Source organism: Bombus huntii, chromosome 10, assembly GCF_024542735.1.
Source record: "Bombus huntii isolate Logan2020A chromosome 10, iyBomHunt1.1, whole genome shotgun sequence".
NCBI lineage: Eukaryota > Metazoa > Arthropoda > Insecta > Hymenoptera > Apidae > Bombus > Bombus huntii.
Window position 1 is genome coordinate 2,815,589 of NC_066247.1, and position 16,768 is coordinate 2,832,356.

The 16,768-nt window shown below is 32.6% G+C and overlaps 2 protein-coding genes across 5 annotated transcripts; one reads left to right on the forward strand and one right to left on the reverse strand.

The window, feature by feature from the left end:
* The first annotated feature begins 62 nt into the window (after positions 1-62).
* On the forward strand, positions 63-10,328 carry LOC126870603 (dynactin subunit 1-like). 4 transcript variants are annotated; one of them, XM_050628439.1, is made up of 15 exons: positions 63-182; positions 318-732; positions 812-969; positions 1,093-1,125; positions 1,287-1,343; positions 1,742-1,883; positions 2,317-2,379; positions 3,317-3,454; positions 3,825-3,962; positions 4,048-4,287; positions 4,894-5,145; positions 7,068-7,184; positions 7,251-9,305; positions 9,402-9,563; positions 9,652-10,328. In XM_050628439.1, exons 2-15 carry the CDS (start codon positions 565-567, stop codon positions 9,865-9,867), a joined length of 3,939 nt encoding a protein of 1,312 aa, XP_050484396.1. In that variant the 5' UTR covers positions 63-182; positions 318-564; the 3' UTR covers positions 9,868-10,328. The 4 variants fall into 4 exon arrangements, with proteins under 4 accessions (XP_050484396.1, XP_050484397.1, XP_050484398.1 ...); XM_050628440.1 differs by lacking the exon at positions 2,317-2,379 and having other exon boundaries at positions 158-732; XM_050628441.1 differs by lacking the exons at positions 1,093-1,125; positions 1,287-1,343 and having other exon boundaries at positions 158-732.
* A 2,639-nt stretch (positions 10,329-12,967) lies between these two features.
* LOC126870637 (casein kinase I) lies at positions 12,968-16,592 on the reverse strand. Its single transcript, XM_050628544.1, has 6 exons — positions 16,052-16,592; positions 14,791-14,900; positions 14,412-14,634; positions 14,021-14,314; positions 13,648-13,921; positions 12,968-13,346 (listed from the first exon to the last, which is right to left on the reverse strand). The coding sequence occupies exons 1-6, from the start codon at positions 16,181-16,183 to the stop codon at positions 13,330-13,332; spliced, it is 1,050 nt and encodes a 349-aa protein (XP_050484501.1). The 5' UTR covers positions 16,184-16,592; the 3' UTR covers positions 12,968-13,329.
* Positions 16,593-16,768: the final 176 nt, after the last annotated feature.

Below are 16,768 nucleotides of genomic sequence, written 5' to 3' on the forward strand. Positions count from 1 at the left end.
TGTTGAAAATATTTTAAAGGAAATTAAGCAATATACTATTGATTAGAATGATAAGAAAAACGAAATGGTGAAAAATATGTACTTTTTAATTTTTTAATATATTTAAAATAAATCTAGCTGAATAGTAACAGAAATTATTATAGTGATATTGTGGTGGTATTCATTAGAAGAAGATGAATCAAGTAAGAATCAATGATGACATTTTGAATAACTAAATCAGAATCTTAATACTTTAGATTTTAGTAGAATAGTAAAATTTGAAGATACAATAAACATTATTTAGTTTAGAAATGAAAATTCAAATTCTTTAATTATAGCAGCACATAAGATAGAAGCGGTCTAAAGAAGCTGGCAGAAGCTGACTGACATAAGTGGCCGAATAATTTTATAGTTAGTAGAGCAACGTATGTGTCAGTGTGATTGAGAATTTATGTCGTTTGAACTGCTTGTAACGAAATTCAAATATATAATTGATAAGCTGAACAGTTGAACAAGAGATAAAAGATATCCTGTTACAATAAATGAACTGTATGAAACTAGATGTAATAATCTTCCACGGCTGAAATGTCGTATAAAGTCGGACAGCGTGTCGAAGTTCCTGGCAAAGACTGTCAAGGAATAATTGCTTATATTGGTCATCCAAGTTTCGCTTCAGGAAAATGGATTGGAGTCATACTTGATGAACCAAAAGGAAAGAACAATGGAACTATCAAAGGGCAATGTTATTTTAAAGTAGATTATTTTATATTTGTCTGTATATATAAAATATAGCAATCACATAATTACATTGTACACATTTTTATTGTACTAGTGTGCTGAAAATCATGGAATGTTTGTACGGCAGTCACAACTTATTTTGTTGGATGAAGCAGGCAATAGAACTGAACCTGCTAGTCCATCTTCAGCAGGTAGTAGTGCTACTACACCAGACGAGACCAGTGCGGCACGTGCTAGAAGTCGATTGAATAGGTAATGTGGTTTTTTTTTACCTTAAATTTTTTCAGATGTCGCATTTCTTTTTTTTATTGAGATAATGTTGCGTATTACATGTGACAATGCCATTAACTTATCTTATCATAATTTTTATGCTAGCATAAGTACACGTCGAAGGAATGAACCTACTGCGTAAGTTATTACATTGAATGATAAATCATAATTTTTAATATATAAGATATAAATTGGTAGATCTTATTGTACAATTTTTGATATAAGAAATAATAAAAAATAGGTACTTTGAGACAAGTATAATTAATAAATTCTTAAAATTCATATGCTGGTCATAAAAGAGTACGGAGAAAAACTTCTCCTGCCCATACTAGGCAGCAATCTGAGAAACTATCTGGGTAAGAATTTATAAAGATTGATCCCTGAAAAATTTGCCTTAATATCCTCCTTAAATGCTTTTATATATATAAGCAGCTAAGAATTATATCTGTTATTCACTTTTTATACATTTGTAAGCTTTTCTCATTATAGCAAATGTATGTAGGATATAAATAAGAATATGAATATAAAATTGCAATTGATATATAATTTTTTACTTTTGGAAAAATATTATAGCACTTTACATATCAATAAAGTATTTTAAAACTATGCTATCAAATAATTTAATGTATTTGTAATTGATGATGTGCATCTAAATTGTGTTGTAATTGCAAGGGAATATAGCTTTAATATCGTAAATATTGTCAGAACTTAAATTATATTTACTAAAGAGATACTAACATTGTGTTTTTTACAGTTCAAGACTTTCATTGGCTGGTAGTAGGACACTTTTAAGTGCTCCAAGTACAGAAAGTTTGTCTGGATCACAGCATGAACGTAAAGATGGAGGAGAATCACTTATACCAGTTCCAACATCTAAAGGAGCTTCATTCATCGAGGTATTGTTTGTTGTTCTGGTCATGCTTTTATTATTTCTATATAGTTAATTTTAATAAGTTGATATATCAGTTATTTATGTGAACACAGTGAATGAATTATTCTGAGGATTCAACAAGGCATGAATACATGAGATGAAGTTTTCCATAAAATATGAATATACCTCTATATGTGATAAATTCTCAAAAAATGTGATAAAAGATTGGCTTTGCTACGTTTAAATCTTTGAAAATTTGAAGTAACTTATATGTTTGTTACTATCATATTCAAAGAATCGTATTCTGTGACTCGGTATTAAATAAAAAACTACAGAGAAATGTTTATAATGCCAGATAAGCTAATAACACAGAGTAGTGAACTTTAAACTTTGAGCACATGTTAAATAATTCCGTTGGCACAGAATGATTCATATGGGAATGCACGTACGTGTTTCAGAAGTCCCCTAGCACGAGCTCGCCTCCCGGCAAAAAGCCAAAGGCCCAAGATGATCACAATAATGTAATTAATACTCATTAATTGTAATATCTAAATTTTCTCATCTGACCTTAAACCTTCTCATACTAGTTGTTTGTTGATCATAAGCATTGTAACACATGACTTTAAATTAGCATCACTGCACTTTGATGGGTTTACTTCTTCTTAATGGATTGTGGAACTGATTTATCCTTCACTATTTTCACTGTTCCATTAAGGATCTGCTTTGTTAATTGAGTTCTGTGATGCTTAGTCTAAAATTTCTCATGAGAAGGGGTATTCAAATGTACAATTGTCATTTTTCTTTTTAACAATTAGATACTGAATTCCCCTTAGCATTATATTAATGAGGTAATGATAACAATCTTTCTATGAATAGGAATTTAACAGCATTGCGGTATAAATTTGTGATCCATACTTGGAACATCCTGTTTCTTTCTTTTTATTTAATCATCGTTTACCAAGAGCCTTACATCCCTGATATAAATGCAGTTGATATTTATAAATGATTAGGACATGATAGATGACTTAGTTAATATTATGCCTATTGTCAACTGCAGTGTCATATAACACAATTCAACTCATTGACTGAATTTCCTACACTTGTTAGAACTAATAGAATATTTGGTGTAGCTTGTTGGTGTCTCTTGTCACAATTAATATCATTAATCACTTTGAAATAGACTAATTCTACTGAATGTACATACAGAAACAACATTTTTCTGAAACATAATGTTTTGTATAGGAAATATAGGGTGTTTTTTTCATTACCGTCAATAGAAAATTACATTTATAATTATATCATTTATAAATAAATTAATTAAAATAAAGCATTTCGAAGGTTACCTCAAACTGAAGCACCTAATGCAACTCTTTAGTAAAATATGTGTTTCCAACGCGATAATAAAAAAAACACCCAATGTTAAAATATAGTTTCATTTATAATTTCTTTGCAATTTAGACAGGTTTTGTAGAGACTTTGAAACCACAGTTTGTACCTGGTCAAGTAATGGCAGGTTCTGCAGCAGCTGCAAATGTAGTAGAAGAAAAATTATCACATTTGCAACTTCAACAGGAAAATGAAAATCTGAAATCTCAGGTAAATAATATTAATAAAATTGGTTTTATTTTTTCAAATTATATTTATTTCTTAAAGACACTGCAGCTTTTTTAAACAGATTTTCTAGCCTCCATAAATTTCTTTCAACTTCTGTTGCTTAACTGTTGAATGGACTTAAATGAATGTTCCCTTAGTCACCACCACCAATTTGTTTCCTATCATTGAATAATCAACTTAAAGATTGAGAATGGTTAAAGCCATTTCTCAGCAAGTTAGATTTTGACTTTATCTGAAATTCTGCTTGGTTATTACCAAGATATTTTCACAGTCTGAAATAAAATATTTCAATATTTGTTTATTGATATACAAAACAAATACAAAATAATGTGTTTTATATATGTTATTATAGGTTCGTGATCTTACTGAAAAAGTAGAAACTTTACGGGTGAAAAGAATGCAAGACAAAGAAAGAATGAAAGACTTTGAAAAAACAAAGCTTCAACTTGAACAACTTATTGAATTCAAAACGAAAGTTATGGAAAGCCAAGTAATGGAAGCTTTTGAATTAGATTAATGAAGTTTCATAGTTTTCATTAACTTTAACATTTTTTTATTTATTTCTATGATAAAAGGCTAGTCTTCAAAGAGAGCTACAACGCGCGCGTCAAGAAGCGAGAGAAGCACATGCAGCTAGAGAACAATTCCAAGAAGAAATGGCAGATCTTGCAGAAACCGTAGAAATGGCAACATTAGATAAAGAAATGGCTGAAGAAAAGGCTGAAACATTACAAATTGAATTAGAGCAATTGAAAGAAAAACTTGAAGAACAAACACTAGATCTGGAAATATTACGAACAGAAGTATCTGAAAGGGTAAAGTATTTCATAGTTCATCTAGTTATGATTTGTATTTTGTTTGTTTGTTTGTTTGTTTGTTTGCGCGCGCGCGCGCGCGTGTGTGTGTGTGTGTGTATGATTTACGATGGGCTATTAGTCGCCAGCGACACTTGAGGAAAGTCAGCTGTTCCAATATTTGGTACCCACACGACGCAGCGAGAGTTATCCAACCAAGGAGAGGTAAGACCTAACCGTGTGCCCCGCTATCGCTCGTATGATGTTGGCAAGGCTCATCAAAAATCGCGTAACCCCCGAGCATTGAAGAGGGGCGTATAACTAAGTGCCAGAGAAAACGACTAGAAGAAGGATTTAAATGAAGGATTTTCCTATGAACGAACTTCCGGGTAGATTTTACTGTAACAGTGTATTCGGACATTAGCATTGTAATGTTTCATTGGTTTACCTCTGGTATTAAGCTCTGTTTTCTACACAATAGTTCTCATTCTGTATTTCCTTATCTCTACAGAAACTAGCTTATCCTATCTTACACTATCTATACCTAGATTTAATCGTCCGATTCTTACCCCATCCTTATTTTTTATACAGATTATTAATATATAGATGGCTGTATAATTATTGTAGGCTGCAGGAGGGGGTTCTGCTGGTGGTGTGTCAAGTTACGAAATAAAACAATTAGAACAACAAAACAATCGACTACGAGAGACTCTTGTTAGAATGCGAGATCTTTCTGCGCATGAGAAGCACGAATTCCAAAAACTTCAGAAAGATTTAGATCAAAAGAAGTCAGAAATATTAGAACTAGGTCGCACAAAGGAAAAATTGTCTACACGAGTAGAGGAAATGGAACATCAGATAGCAGATTTACAAGAACAAGTAAGAAATATTAATAATTGTTAATGGGTAATTTTTTATTAATATTATAATGGCGAGAATTATAGTGATCTTTATTTATTGTATAGATTTATTTATTGTGATTGAAACAGACGTATAACTATTTAATTTAAACTTGACGTAGTAATGTGATACAACTAGGGCAACTAAATTTGTTTAACTACTCAACTTACAATTTACAACTAACAACTTACAACAACTCGACAATTCACAACGATTCAACAACTCACAACGACTCAACAACCCATAACGACTCAACAATCCATAACGACTCAACATCCCGCAACTATTCGCGGCTTACTCGTAACTCCAACTACATCTATTGACTACTGATCACTCTCCCCACCAAGACATCTTTTTTATACCTGACGCACATGTGTTCCACAGATGTGGATGACCCAAGATGGTCAAGTACACCTGTTTTAACCCTTTGCGAACTACCGCCGCATATATGCGTTCTGCGTAAGCCATCAATTTGGCTGAGGAACTCATATATGTGTTTGGCGAAAACAATTGATAGAACCGAAGACTCATATGTGTATCATTTTATTTATCCTGTGGAGAATCTGTGCATGTACATATGTCTAGAATTTAACATCCATGAACGAAAAGTGCGCCTAAGCAGAAATGTGCATGGCAATTTTAAATGACTATCGCGACAACAGCTCGGTCCCACGGTACGGTTGACTTTGAACCGTCCCGTCCGCAAAGGGTCCTATCTTTCCCGGCCTGTCAGAACTTCTACTGTTTTCCACATGTAGTTCATCGGGATTTTCCTAACGGCTTTTCCCCGATACCACAATATATATGTCGGAGATGAAAGGACATCGGGGCCTTTTCTTTGGAATTCTAAGGAAAATCCCTAATACTTTAGTCTAGACTTTTTATCATAGCTGTACTTAAGTAATTGTTTATGATTTAATTCGATTATGTTTGCCCGAGATTTGTGACAATGAGTTTGGCCTCGAAGTGACACAACTAGTCGCTAAACGTAGCCGCGGTCACGGGATGAACGTTGTACCTAACAGAGGTATGGAGTAATTGTATAGCTCTCCTTGAAAAATAGATGTAGCGGCACTCGACAGTAAACTTTCCAACGATTTCTGGCCCATGGCTCGCCACACGAAGACCCTATCCTTCGAATAAGATAATTGCCAGATGTCGATACATCTTCACAGTATATTTCCAGCTAGCCTAAGGGCTCGCTATAAATCTTAGGATTTAGTTAGCTAAGATTCTTCAAACGGACAAATAGTCTTTGTCCTAACAGTCCCTAAATCTATCACCTACTACGGGAAGATACGGGAAATCTGCTTTTCTCACGAACGACGCTTCCCGCTAGCAACTTTCTCTCAAGGGCGGTTAGCATCCTTCTTCAACCACCAACATAGAAATTAACCAATTAATAGCAACGTCCATTTCTCTCACTTCCTGAACGAAGGCTTTCCTCGACGAATCCGATGATCTCGTATCCTCGGACACACCCCATCATAGTTTTCCTCTGTAGCATCATTGTGACAGAAAGTCATTCACGTACGATCTCATCAGTGAGTTACGCAGCATCTTTACGATCAGTGAATACTCTACGTTTTAACAAAGAGTTAATTGAGTAATACTTGTACTGTGGACAAGTAAGTCGAGTACTTCTTAAACTTTGGAAGAAAGCACATTTGCTACCCTGTTGACCGTGGATTCGCTATCGAAGCTAAGATCATTGTCATATTAGTATCTCGAGTATCCAATCACCGCGATTACTTGTTGAATTCTGTAATAATCATACTTGTACCAATAAACATTATCTCTATTGTATAATAACGATGGCTAATTCGAGTGAAGATTCGTTACACGCCCCTAACCTTAATGATAACTCAGCATATATATAAATTTGTTCCTTCATCAAATAGGTTGATGCAGCATTAGGTGCTGAAGAAATGGTTGAAGTACTTGGTGAGAAAAAGATGGCATTAGAAGAGAAAGTTGCAGAATTGGAAGAAGCCGTTGCAGATTTGGAAGCCTTACAAGTACGTAAAGTCTTTTCTAAACATTATTCAAAAAATTGCTGCTTAAATAATTATCCTTTTGTTTAGGATATGTCTGATCAACTTGCTGAATCATCGAAAGAATTAGAACTAGAATTGCGAGAAGAATTGGATTTAGCGCTTGGAGCAGCGCGCGATGCTTATCGACATCGAGATGCGGCTTTGGAAACATTAACGGACCGTGAACTTACAATTACAAAGTTCCGCGAACTCACTCATCAATTACAAGATCAATGTTTGCAATTACAACAACGTGTGCAATCAACTGAAACCTCTAAATTTGGAATGGGGGGCGCAGAGCAACAATTAGCAGAAATTTTAGATTTCCAAAAAACCTTTGCTGAAACCCGTGCTCAAACAAAAGCTGTTGATCTTGAATTACGACGATTGGAAGCCGAAGAAGCTCGAAATCATGTGAAATATTTATTATCTTTCATGTCTCCTGCATTCTTAGCACGTGGCGGTGATCACGATGCTATTCTAACACTTTTACTTATACCAAGGATGATACAAAAAACCGAGATACTTATGTCACAAGTACGAGAAAAATATAGATCATTGGATAAAGTAGATAGAACAGCTATCTTAAAGGGTCATTCGGTAGCACAATATACCTTCAGATCACGTCTTTGTTCATACATGTATGCATTACAAACGTTCCTTGGTTGTTTTGAATCTGCATTAAATGTATGTAGTCCTGAAATGTTACTTAAGGCTGGAGCAGTTTATCCAGAAATGGCAGCGCAGGAAAAATCTTTGGATTCCTTGATAGAACTAGCTAAAAAAGATCAATTAGACGAGAATCTACCAATGGATGCTATCGAGAAATGTTGTGGATATTTTTGTACTATGTTTTCTGTGTTATTTGGAGAAACCATCAACCAAGCTCGTTTGGTAGTTAATGGTACGAGGATGTTGGACAGTTCTTGTGAAGCTATTATGACTGATGCTGCGGCAATCAAAACTTTGATTCAGGGAGACAGTGGTGATTTAGGCCTCCTTTGTCAGCATGCGGAGACAACGTGTGAAGTAATTCAACAACACCTAAAGTCAGCTAGAAGACGAGTATTGACAGATCATGCTGCTGCAATTCATAATGCAGAATCTAATTTAGGATTGGATAAAGACTGTAGTGAACAACTTTTTACGTGTTACCAACATGCTGTGAAGATGATGAAAACATTACAGATTTTGCTGAAGAGTGCTGTGCAAGCAATTATTACCAATGGCGACTTAGATACAGGACTTGGTGCAGATAAATTGAAGGAGATGGCTTCTATAGCATGCGAAAAAGTTTATGATACGGAAGATGTTGGACCCGTAGCTACGATTAAAGGAAGTTTATCAAGTATCCAACAGTTAGCGGCCAATTTCGCACAAAAAATGGCAGAGTGTGAAAACGAATTAGCAATAAGTGGGCAGTTATCACAGCAACGAGAACAAAATGCGGAAAGTGAATCTTTACAGCCTATCAAAGTAAGAGCACAAGCAGCAAAGAAAGAAGCTGAAGAAATTAAGATACTTAGTAGGAAATTAGAAGCAAGAGATAGTGATATACTTGAAGCGAGATTAGCTCTTAGGGAAAAACAAGAAGAATTATGTGAAATGATTTTGAGAAAAGATGTTGTAGAGAAAAAACTTGCAACTCAACAACATGAACATGAATTGAATGTAGAAAAGTTGAAGAGAAAATTGGAAGAAGCAATGAATCAATTGAAACGAAAGGAAAAAGAATTTGAGGAAACGATGGATCACCTTCAGACAGATATTGATAGTTTGGAAATGGAGAGAGGCCAGTTAAAGGAAAAATTAAAATCTGTTGGAAAGAAGACGATGATGTCTGCATCTGGAGCAGACAATATGTCTGGAAGCGTTACAGCAGCATCTGGAATGCAATCAATGGACAATAAGTTCTTAATGCAAGAGATAACTGCTCTTAAAGAAGCATTAAACAGTGAAAACCAACAAAGAAAGAAATTAATGTCTGATATATTACGTCAAAAGTTAGAAAGCTTGGATCCAATAACTCCTCTTCCATTAAGACAGGGATCAATTAATGCTAAAATACAGGAATTAAAACAAAAAACTAATGATCTTACTAAAGTAACTTACAAAACAATTATTATATAAATGAAAGATTCAAAAAATATTATTTTATATTTATTTAATTTTAATCAACATTTTTTTCTTGTTTTCCAGGATATTAAACAAGTCATGACATTCCCTATCGTTCCTGATTTAAGACGTAATAAGGCACGTGATATGGAGGGCCCAGTGTTAGAAAAGGCAATGCCAGTTTATCAATTGTTACAACGAGAAATAGTCATGAAAGAGTTAAAAGATCGAACTGATCAATTGATCGTAAGTCATTAATCAGTAGAAAATTATAAATATACAGTATTATAGTTGTTTGTAAATCAAAATTAAAACTTTTGTGTTTTTCTTGTAGAATGAAGTTCTTGAAGAAGTTATACAAAGAACAGTAGGTGGAATGGCTGAAGCTAATTTCGCAGTATTCCCAAATCGTGAAATGACTGCAGCAATGCATGAAAGTCAATTGCTTGCTGCCGAAATCGCTATTCCTCATCAAGGTCAAGAACAAGTTTTTACTGTTAACGTAGGAACGCAGGAACTTAGGAAAATTCATACTTTGCTGTGCTATTAATTTTCATTTGTTAATTCTTAATATAACATATTAATGTGGAAAAATATGCTACCACAAAAGCAGTGGTAAGTGCAATAAATTTGTAAAATATTAATTTTATAGTATTTGCCTTTTGGTCACTTACGCATAAGTTGTGGTAGCCAATGATGTTCTGTTATATTTATACACATAGTTAATCTATTTTATATGTACAAAAGAACGAATAATTGACTTTTTATATCCGATGAAAGGAACGGATTGAATCTAGCGATAACATAATTTTGGAGCGTGCGATTTTTATTTATTTTCGAATTGACTACAGCACGATGACCGGTGCATTGTAGCTGATAGTCTGCAGCACATTTTGTTACTTTATAAACTCAAATATTATTACTATTAACAATTTAAATGATAAAGTTACGCGCCTCTGTGGCTTCTGTGTAATATCTTTTGAGATTTGTCAAATATATGACTTAAAAATATTTACATAAATATCCTTTACATATCCCATGTGACAAGAACATCGCAACACAGTTCTCGGGAGCAAGTATATCGTTCATTTTGAACAACATGTTACTACCATTCTGGATAACGATAATCGTGTATTGCCATCAAAATTGACACTTAATGAAATAGAGACTATAATACAATGTTCCACTTTTTATTTATAGCGATAAAAGGAGCAATAAACTGTTGATGATTTTCATTATTTATGAAATAACGTATATCTTAATTACTGTCATAATTTTATTATACATACACACATGTATGTATGTATGCACATATATAAAGCATTATCTGTATACAGAATATCTTGTGAGGTATTTAACAAACTTTTCTTACGTATTTGCTACGTCATTAAGAATAAAAAGAATATACATTATAGGTCGTCACATTATAGGTTTATTTTGTTTCGTAATCACCGATAAATGTTTAGTTTTGTTTCAAGTATAATGGTTCAGTTCCTTATTTCCAATCTGTAAGATGTAGATTATATTGATTTCAAATTCATATACAAATTTTATCTTGTTTTTTTACTACTATAATATTAATAGAAAAGAATATACACATGCGCGCGCCCGCGCACACACACACACATACGCACACGCACATACATATATATATATATACTTATTTATTTATTTATTGTATATATATATATTGTATATATATTAAAAACATATATACAAGATTTTTGAAGTACCTCCCTTTTTTCACGATTAAAATATAGAAAATAAGAAATATTAGTATCATTAAAATTAGCATACAACATTAAGTAGAATGTATAAATTCACTCTTATGAGTACACAAGTTATCAATAGCAATCAACATTTCGTTTATTTATCTTGTTATATAACTATTATATTTTATAAGAACTCTGTTATAGTATAAATATGGTGGTAAGTTCATTAAAAATAACGATTAGCATCACATACATGATTTGAAGATTGCCTATGTAAAAAACGTAACTGAATTGTTCTTTTACTATTCATCCAATGTATTATTTTTGATGGATAACGAAATTAAATAGATCTATAGAGTATATGACATTTTTTTTATTCAGAATGATTTGCTGAACACGTGGGAAAAATTTGTTGAATACCTCACGGGACATCCTATATATACATACATACATACCAGATAGTAATAAGTGCTTATATCATTAATTATTCATTAACTTACTCGTTCATTCATTCTCGCTGCATAGTAGTACACACTTTTATTCATCAATTTTGTTTTTTCATAATAGTAATAATATTAAAATAATAAAAATAATAATATTAATAATAATAATAAACCATACATTCACTCAAAGATATTTAATGATTATATCTCTTTTCTTTTTATTACTGTCTAAAAATTTCATCAAACAAATTGTCCTTCCAAAATATAACGGTACACAGGATCCAGTCGTATTATCCCTTGTATCTTGGTTCGTACTAACGTTGACTGGACATTTTTTTATTATTTTTTTTTATTTTTTAAGAATATTTTTGTAGTAAGGACATGAGTTAACATTATTGATTATATATCATTTTGGAAGTAGTGCTTGGAACATAGACGTGAATATTGACGCAACTAGAATGGTTGATGTAAACAAAAATTTTCAATGACAGAAACGAATTTTTTTAAAACTTCTACTGTGTTTAACGTGACTTCGTGTGCGAGATTTCATTATGCATATTAACAACCAACTGCCCGATCGGTTAAAGATCTCGCAAGTCACGTAACATAAACTTAATATCGAAGCAATAGCGCGGGAAATACTACTGCACAGTCTCTGCCATTAAAACTATATGAAGGAAGTCCTTTGGCTGGAACTGGTTACAGAGTTGCTTTCCATGCATCAAGTATTTTATGTACTATTTGTATATATTCTTTTCTTCAAATGTAAAGCAATCTGTAATCCATCTCCAATACAGAGAAATCTGCTTAATATTCCTTTTATTTATCATGATCGACTAAATGTACTCACAGAAAGAAAGAGAGTAAAGAGTGAAGTTTATTAGGTCAGAGTAGCTAATAATTTGTTCGTTTCTTGATCGATACAACGTATCTAGAAATTAAATTGCTGCCTTAATAGTAATATTACTTCCAGTATTTACTTCAAAGATACTTCCACTTACTCGTACATACGCATGTATGTGTTTATGTCTACGTTGTGTGTGTATATATATACATATTTATGTATGTATACATATATACTCATATAGAAAAAAAGTGTTACCACAGTGTCAATAGTATCAAAGAAAAATCTTTGATACCATTGACATGATAATTTATGTAAGAAAAATATTAACATTTCTCTCGAAGTTGCACACGTTATATTTATATTATATTGTACTGAGAATAAAACAAAAATCAGGAAGCAACAAACTGTATTTATCTCTCAGTACACATATATTTCCTTCATACTCTCGCATAATCATTCACTCGTCCTCACGTTTGTGTTTCTATTTGTAGAATAGATATAAAATTTTATACGATGTACTCAATTAATTACCCCGAATGCTTGAGAGTAGTCAAAACCGCATCCTCTCTTTCTTTCTATGAAAATTGTTTGTCGGATTTTCGATTAAATCACACATTACACCTTTACGTGTAATCTTTTACAAAGGTCTTCGGGGCATCAAAACCTTTATTTCAATTATTATCAACGGTGAATTAAATAGGTAATAACAAAATAAGAACAAGCCACCTCTGGCTGATTTCACTTGGATTTTAAGCACAAAGAGGTGGATCAACCAAAACTCTAAGCACTGAGAATACATTGAAGTTTTCACTAATTAGCGAATTCACAAACGTGTACTCGTGGCATTGTCCTTTACTCGTGTACGATACGCTTGTAACCATAAATCTCCTCCTTAATGCAAACTTAGAGGATTGATTGATTTGACTCTTTGCATGGCATTCATACAAAGTTGAGTACCTGGTCGTGGACACTTCAATAACTGCAAATAGGACTGATGCAATGACAAGGAATTATAGTTTTATCCTTTCTGAAACAAAAAATACATTGTACGTTATATAAATGAAGAATAATATACCAAATGACAATTAATACTAGCGAAACGGAATATTAATGCCAATAATGATTTGTATATCAAATTTTGTAATAATAAGAGAGATTAAAACGAAAAACGATAGTCAATTTTCACTATGCTCTTGATTATATGTTATAGAAAATATTTGTATAAATTATTATGTCGCTATTATAATATGGAGTTGCTTTTTTAATATATGTATAGAAACTAAAGATGATGTAATATGCAGTATAATTGATGATATAGCAAAAAGTACCTGGTTGAGCGTTGGTCTGAGCTGGTGGCTGAGCTTGGGCTTGTCCTTGCCCCTGAGCATTTGGTGCGGATTGACCTGGACCACCTCCAGTTGTTAAAGTAGGGAGACAATTCTTTTGCTTCAACATTGTCCAATCAAAAGTATAATCATATTGGTGATTCAATGTACGGAAAAGTATACGGAAAAGTTGGCGAAGATACATATAATCTGGACTTTCTTCGAAACGTAGACCTCGTGTATAATTTAAATACATCGCAAATTCAGCAGGAAATCCCTGATTAAAAAAAATAAATAAATAAGTTTCTTTCTAAATAATACAACGTATTCTAGTTTTAATAGAAAATTTATAAGTTCATAAACATATTAAACTTACCTTACATAAAACTTCCACAGGCGTGGACATTTTCTTTTCACTTATTTTCTCATATTTCTGCTTTTTGGTAGCAGCTTTAAGTCCTTGCCAAGGAAGAGATCCGCGATTGAAATACATAAGCACATAACCAAGTGATTCCATATCATCACGGCGGCTCTGTTCTATCCCAAGATGTGCATTAATCGAAGCATACCTTGCTGTGCCTGTTAAATTTTTATCCTCTCGATACATTATATGCAGTCTTGTACGACTATCTCTATATTTTTTAGCTAATCCAAAATCAATAAGAAAGAGCTAAAAGTTTAGAAACAATTATCATGATATTACAATGAAAATTATTATACAATCTACATTATAGATTGTGTTATGATTTAACATTGTTAAAATATACCTTATTACAGTGACGGCCAATACCCATTAAAAAGTTATCTGGTTTGATGTCTCTATGAATAAAATGTTTGCAATGAACATATTCAATCCTACCAATCATTTGATCTGCTAACATTAAGACTGTTTTTATTGTGAATCTTCTAGTACAAAAGGTGAAAAGGTCTTCAAGAGATGGACCAAGGAGGTCCATGACAAGTACATTATACTCTCGTTCTTGTCCATACCTACATTTAATAAGAAAAAACAGTAAAATTGTATTTTTATTCAAAAAGCAAACTTAATTGTCTATTTTATAAATTAATTACATACTAGATAACAATATCTATAACATGTTAGATATCTCTTGACAAATAAAACAAGCTGTTAAAGGTAATAGTTACCAACGTATATGAGGTATTCCTATACCACCATGCAAAATTTTATATAGCTTTGACTCATATAAGAGTTGAGGATGTCGAGCACGTATACTTTCCAACTTAACAGCAACTTCCTAGAATAATACATAATTAATACCTATTATGTTTTATTATTGAAACAAGCTAATATAATTTGTACATAAACTATTACAGGTTTATAATATGTTGTCTTCTATACATGTCTTTATATAAAATGTTTTTTTTTTATAAGTCACATATTACCGATTAAATTCATACTATTTATATAATTATTGCATGGTATATATAATTACTCTCATTTAGCACTCTTTAAATATTTTTTTATTATATTTATTATTTCAATATTGTATTAAAATTTGCACACATATACATATAACCAATCTGTATTTAATATAAAAATAATTGTTATATGTTATATGTTAAATATTTAACACTTGTCGTCGTATATCAGTAATGAAATCACTATTACATCTTATTAATTAATTCAGTATCATTTTTATTTCCAAAAACAATTGTTTGACAAATAAAATGTAATTCGATGACACACAATATTCATAAGCAAAAAATATAATAATAAAAACTTTTATGTAAAGTAGTAAATGTAATATGCTATAGGATACAATTTATTGAAAACAATTTCGCATAAACACAAAGAATAAAACAGTATAAATATGATAAAAACAGGTTTTAGATGTGAACTTTATTTTCTGCAGAAAAGAATTTTAACAATATAGGAGCAATTTTTAAACGCTTATTTGGTACTTTGTACTATCTAATTTATGACAAACATTACAGATATATGTATTTTAATAACAAACATTGTCTTACGATTTACACACATAAACAATAAATATACTGTTCTTTTTTACATATAGAGGTCAATCACATTGCAAAAAGTTGGATGATCGTTTACAATTAAATAAACGCCATGAAATTTTGAAAAATTGTAATTCTATATGTCGATTAAATAGACATAACTTTACCGAAACGGAAAGTTTATAAGTTGCAAATTCTCCAAGGGAAAACAATGGATATTTCATGTAACCAATAACAATATCATAAAAAAAACATATTTCGTAAGAAGTTTAATAACGTTTAGTATCATAAGGAGAAATTTCTGTCACGATACAGATTTATAGTTGAATAACTTGTTACGAACGGAATGAAAAATTAAAAAAGAAAAGAAGTAAGACAAGGAGTGGAAGATGTGCTGGCAGGTCGTCTCACGTGAAACGGTACTCCTTACCTCACCATTAGAGATGTTGATACCGAGGTAAATGTCGCCAAAGGATCCCGAGCCAATCTTTCTCAACAGCCTGTATTTGCTACCCACAATAAACTCATTCTTTGCTACTGACATTGCCAACTGCATCGACATATTGCTCCTGGCTTCCCTATTTCTATCCTTCCTCCGCTAGAACCGACGGCGGACTTCTACGACTGGCTCACGTCGGACTCGAACCTGATTTAAAGTACTAAGCGTACCCGATAGAACTTATACGCCATTTACTGGCAAACTCGACGATGTTGACTATTCCCAAAGTCGTAACGATCGACGATTTTCTTCGATAAAAATCTGCTCAGGTAGCCCAAAAGTCACTCTCTAGTGGCACAACAAAACCCCACTAATACGCCGACATTTTCCCTTTCGCTAGAAGCACGAGAGCAACTGACGTTGCGGAAACGATGCGTCACGACGGGCGGCGTTCAAGTCAGAGTCCTTATCAACGAATTGCTATTAATTAACCACACTATCTTTTCGATCGAACCATCCGGAAACTTTCTATTTTAATTACGAGAAAAATTTCGTTCGGCTCAGCTACGAGTTTACCACTGTCTCAAAATTTAATCGTGCAAAATGACTCGCTTGAATTCGCGGTACTAGATTTTCGCCAGGTCTGTATCAATCTGATTGCGATTCCTCGAATGAACACCGTCTCTTACAGTGACGTCTATATAAGTC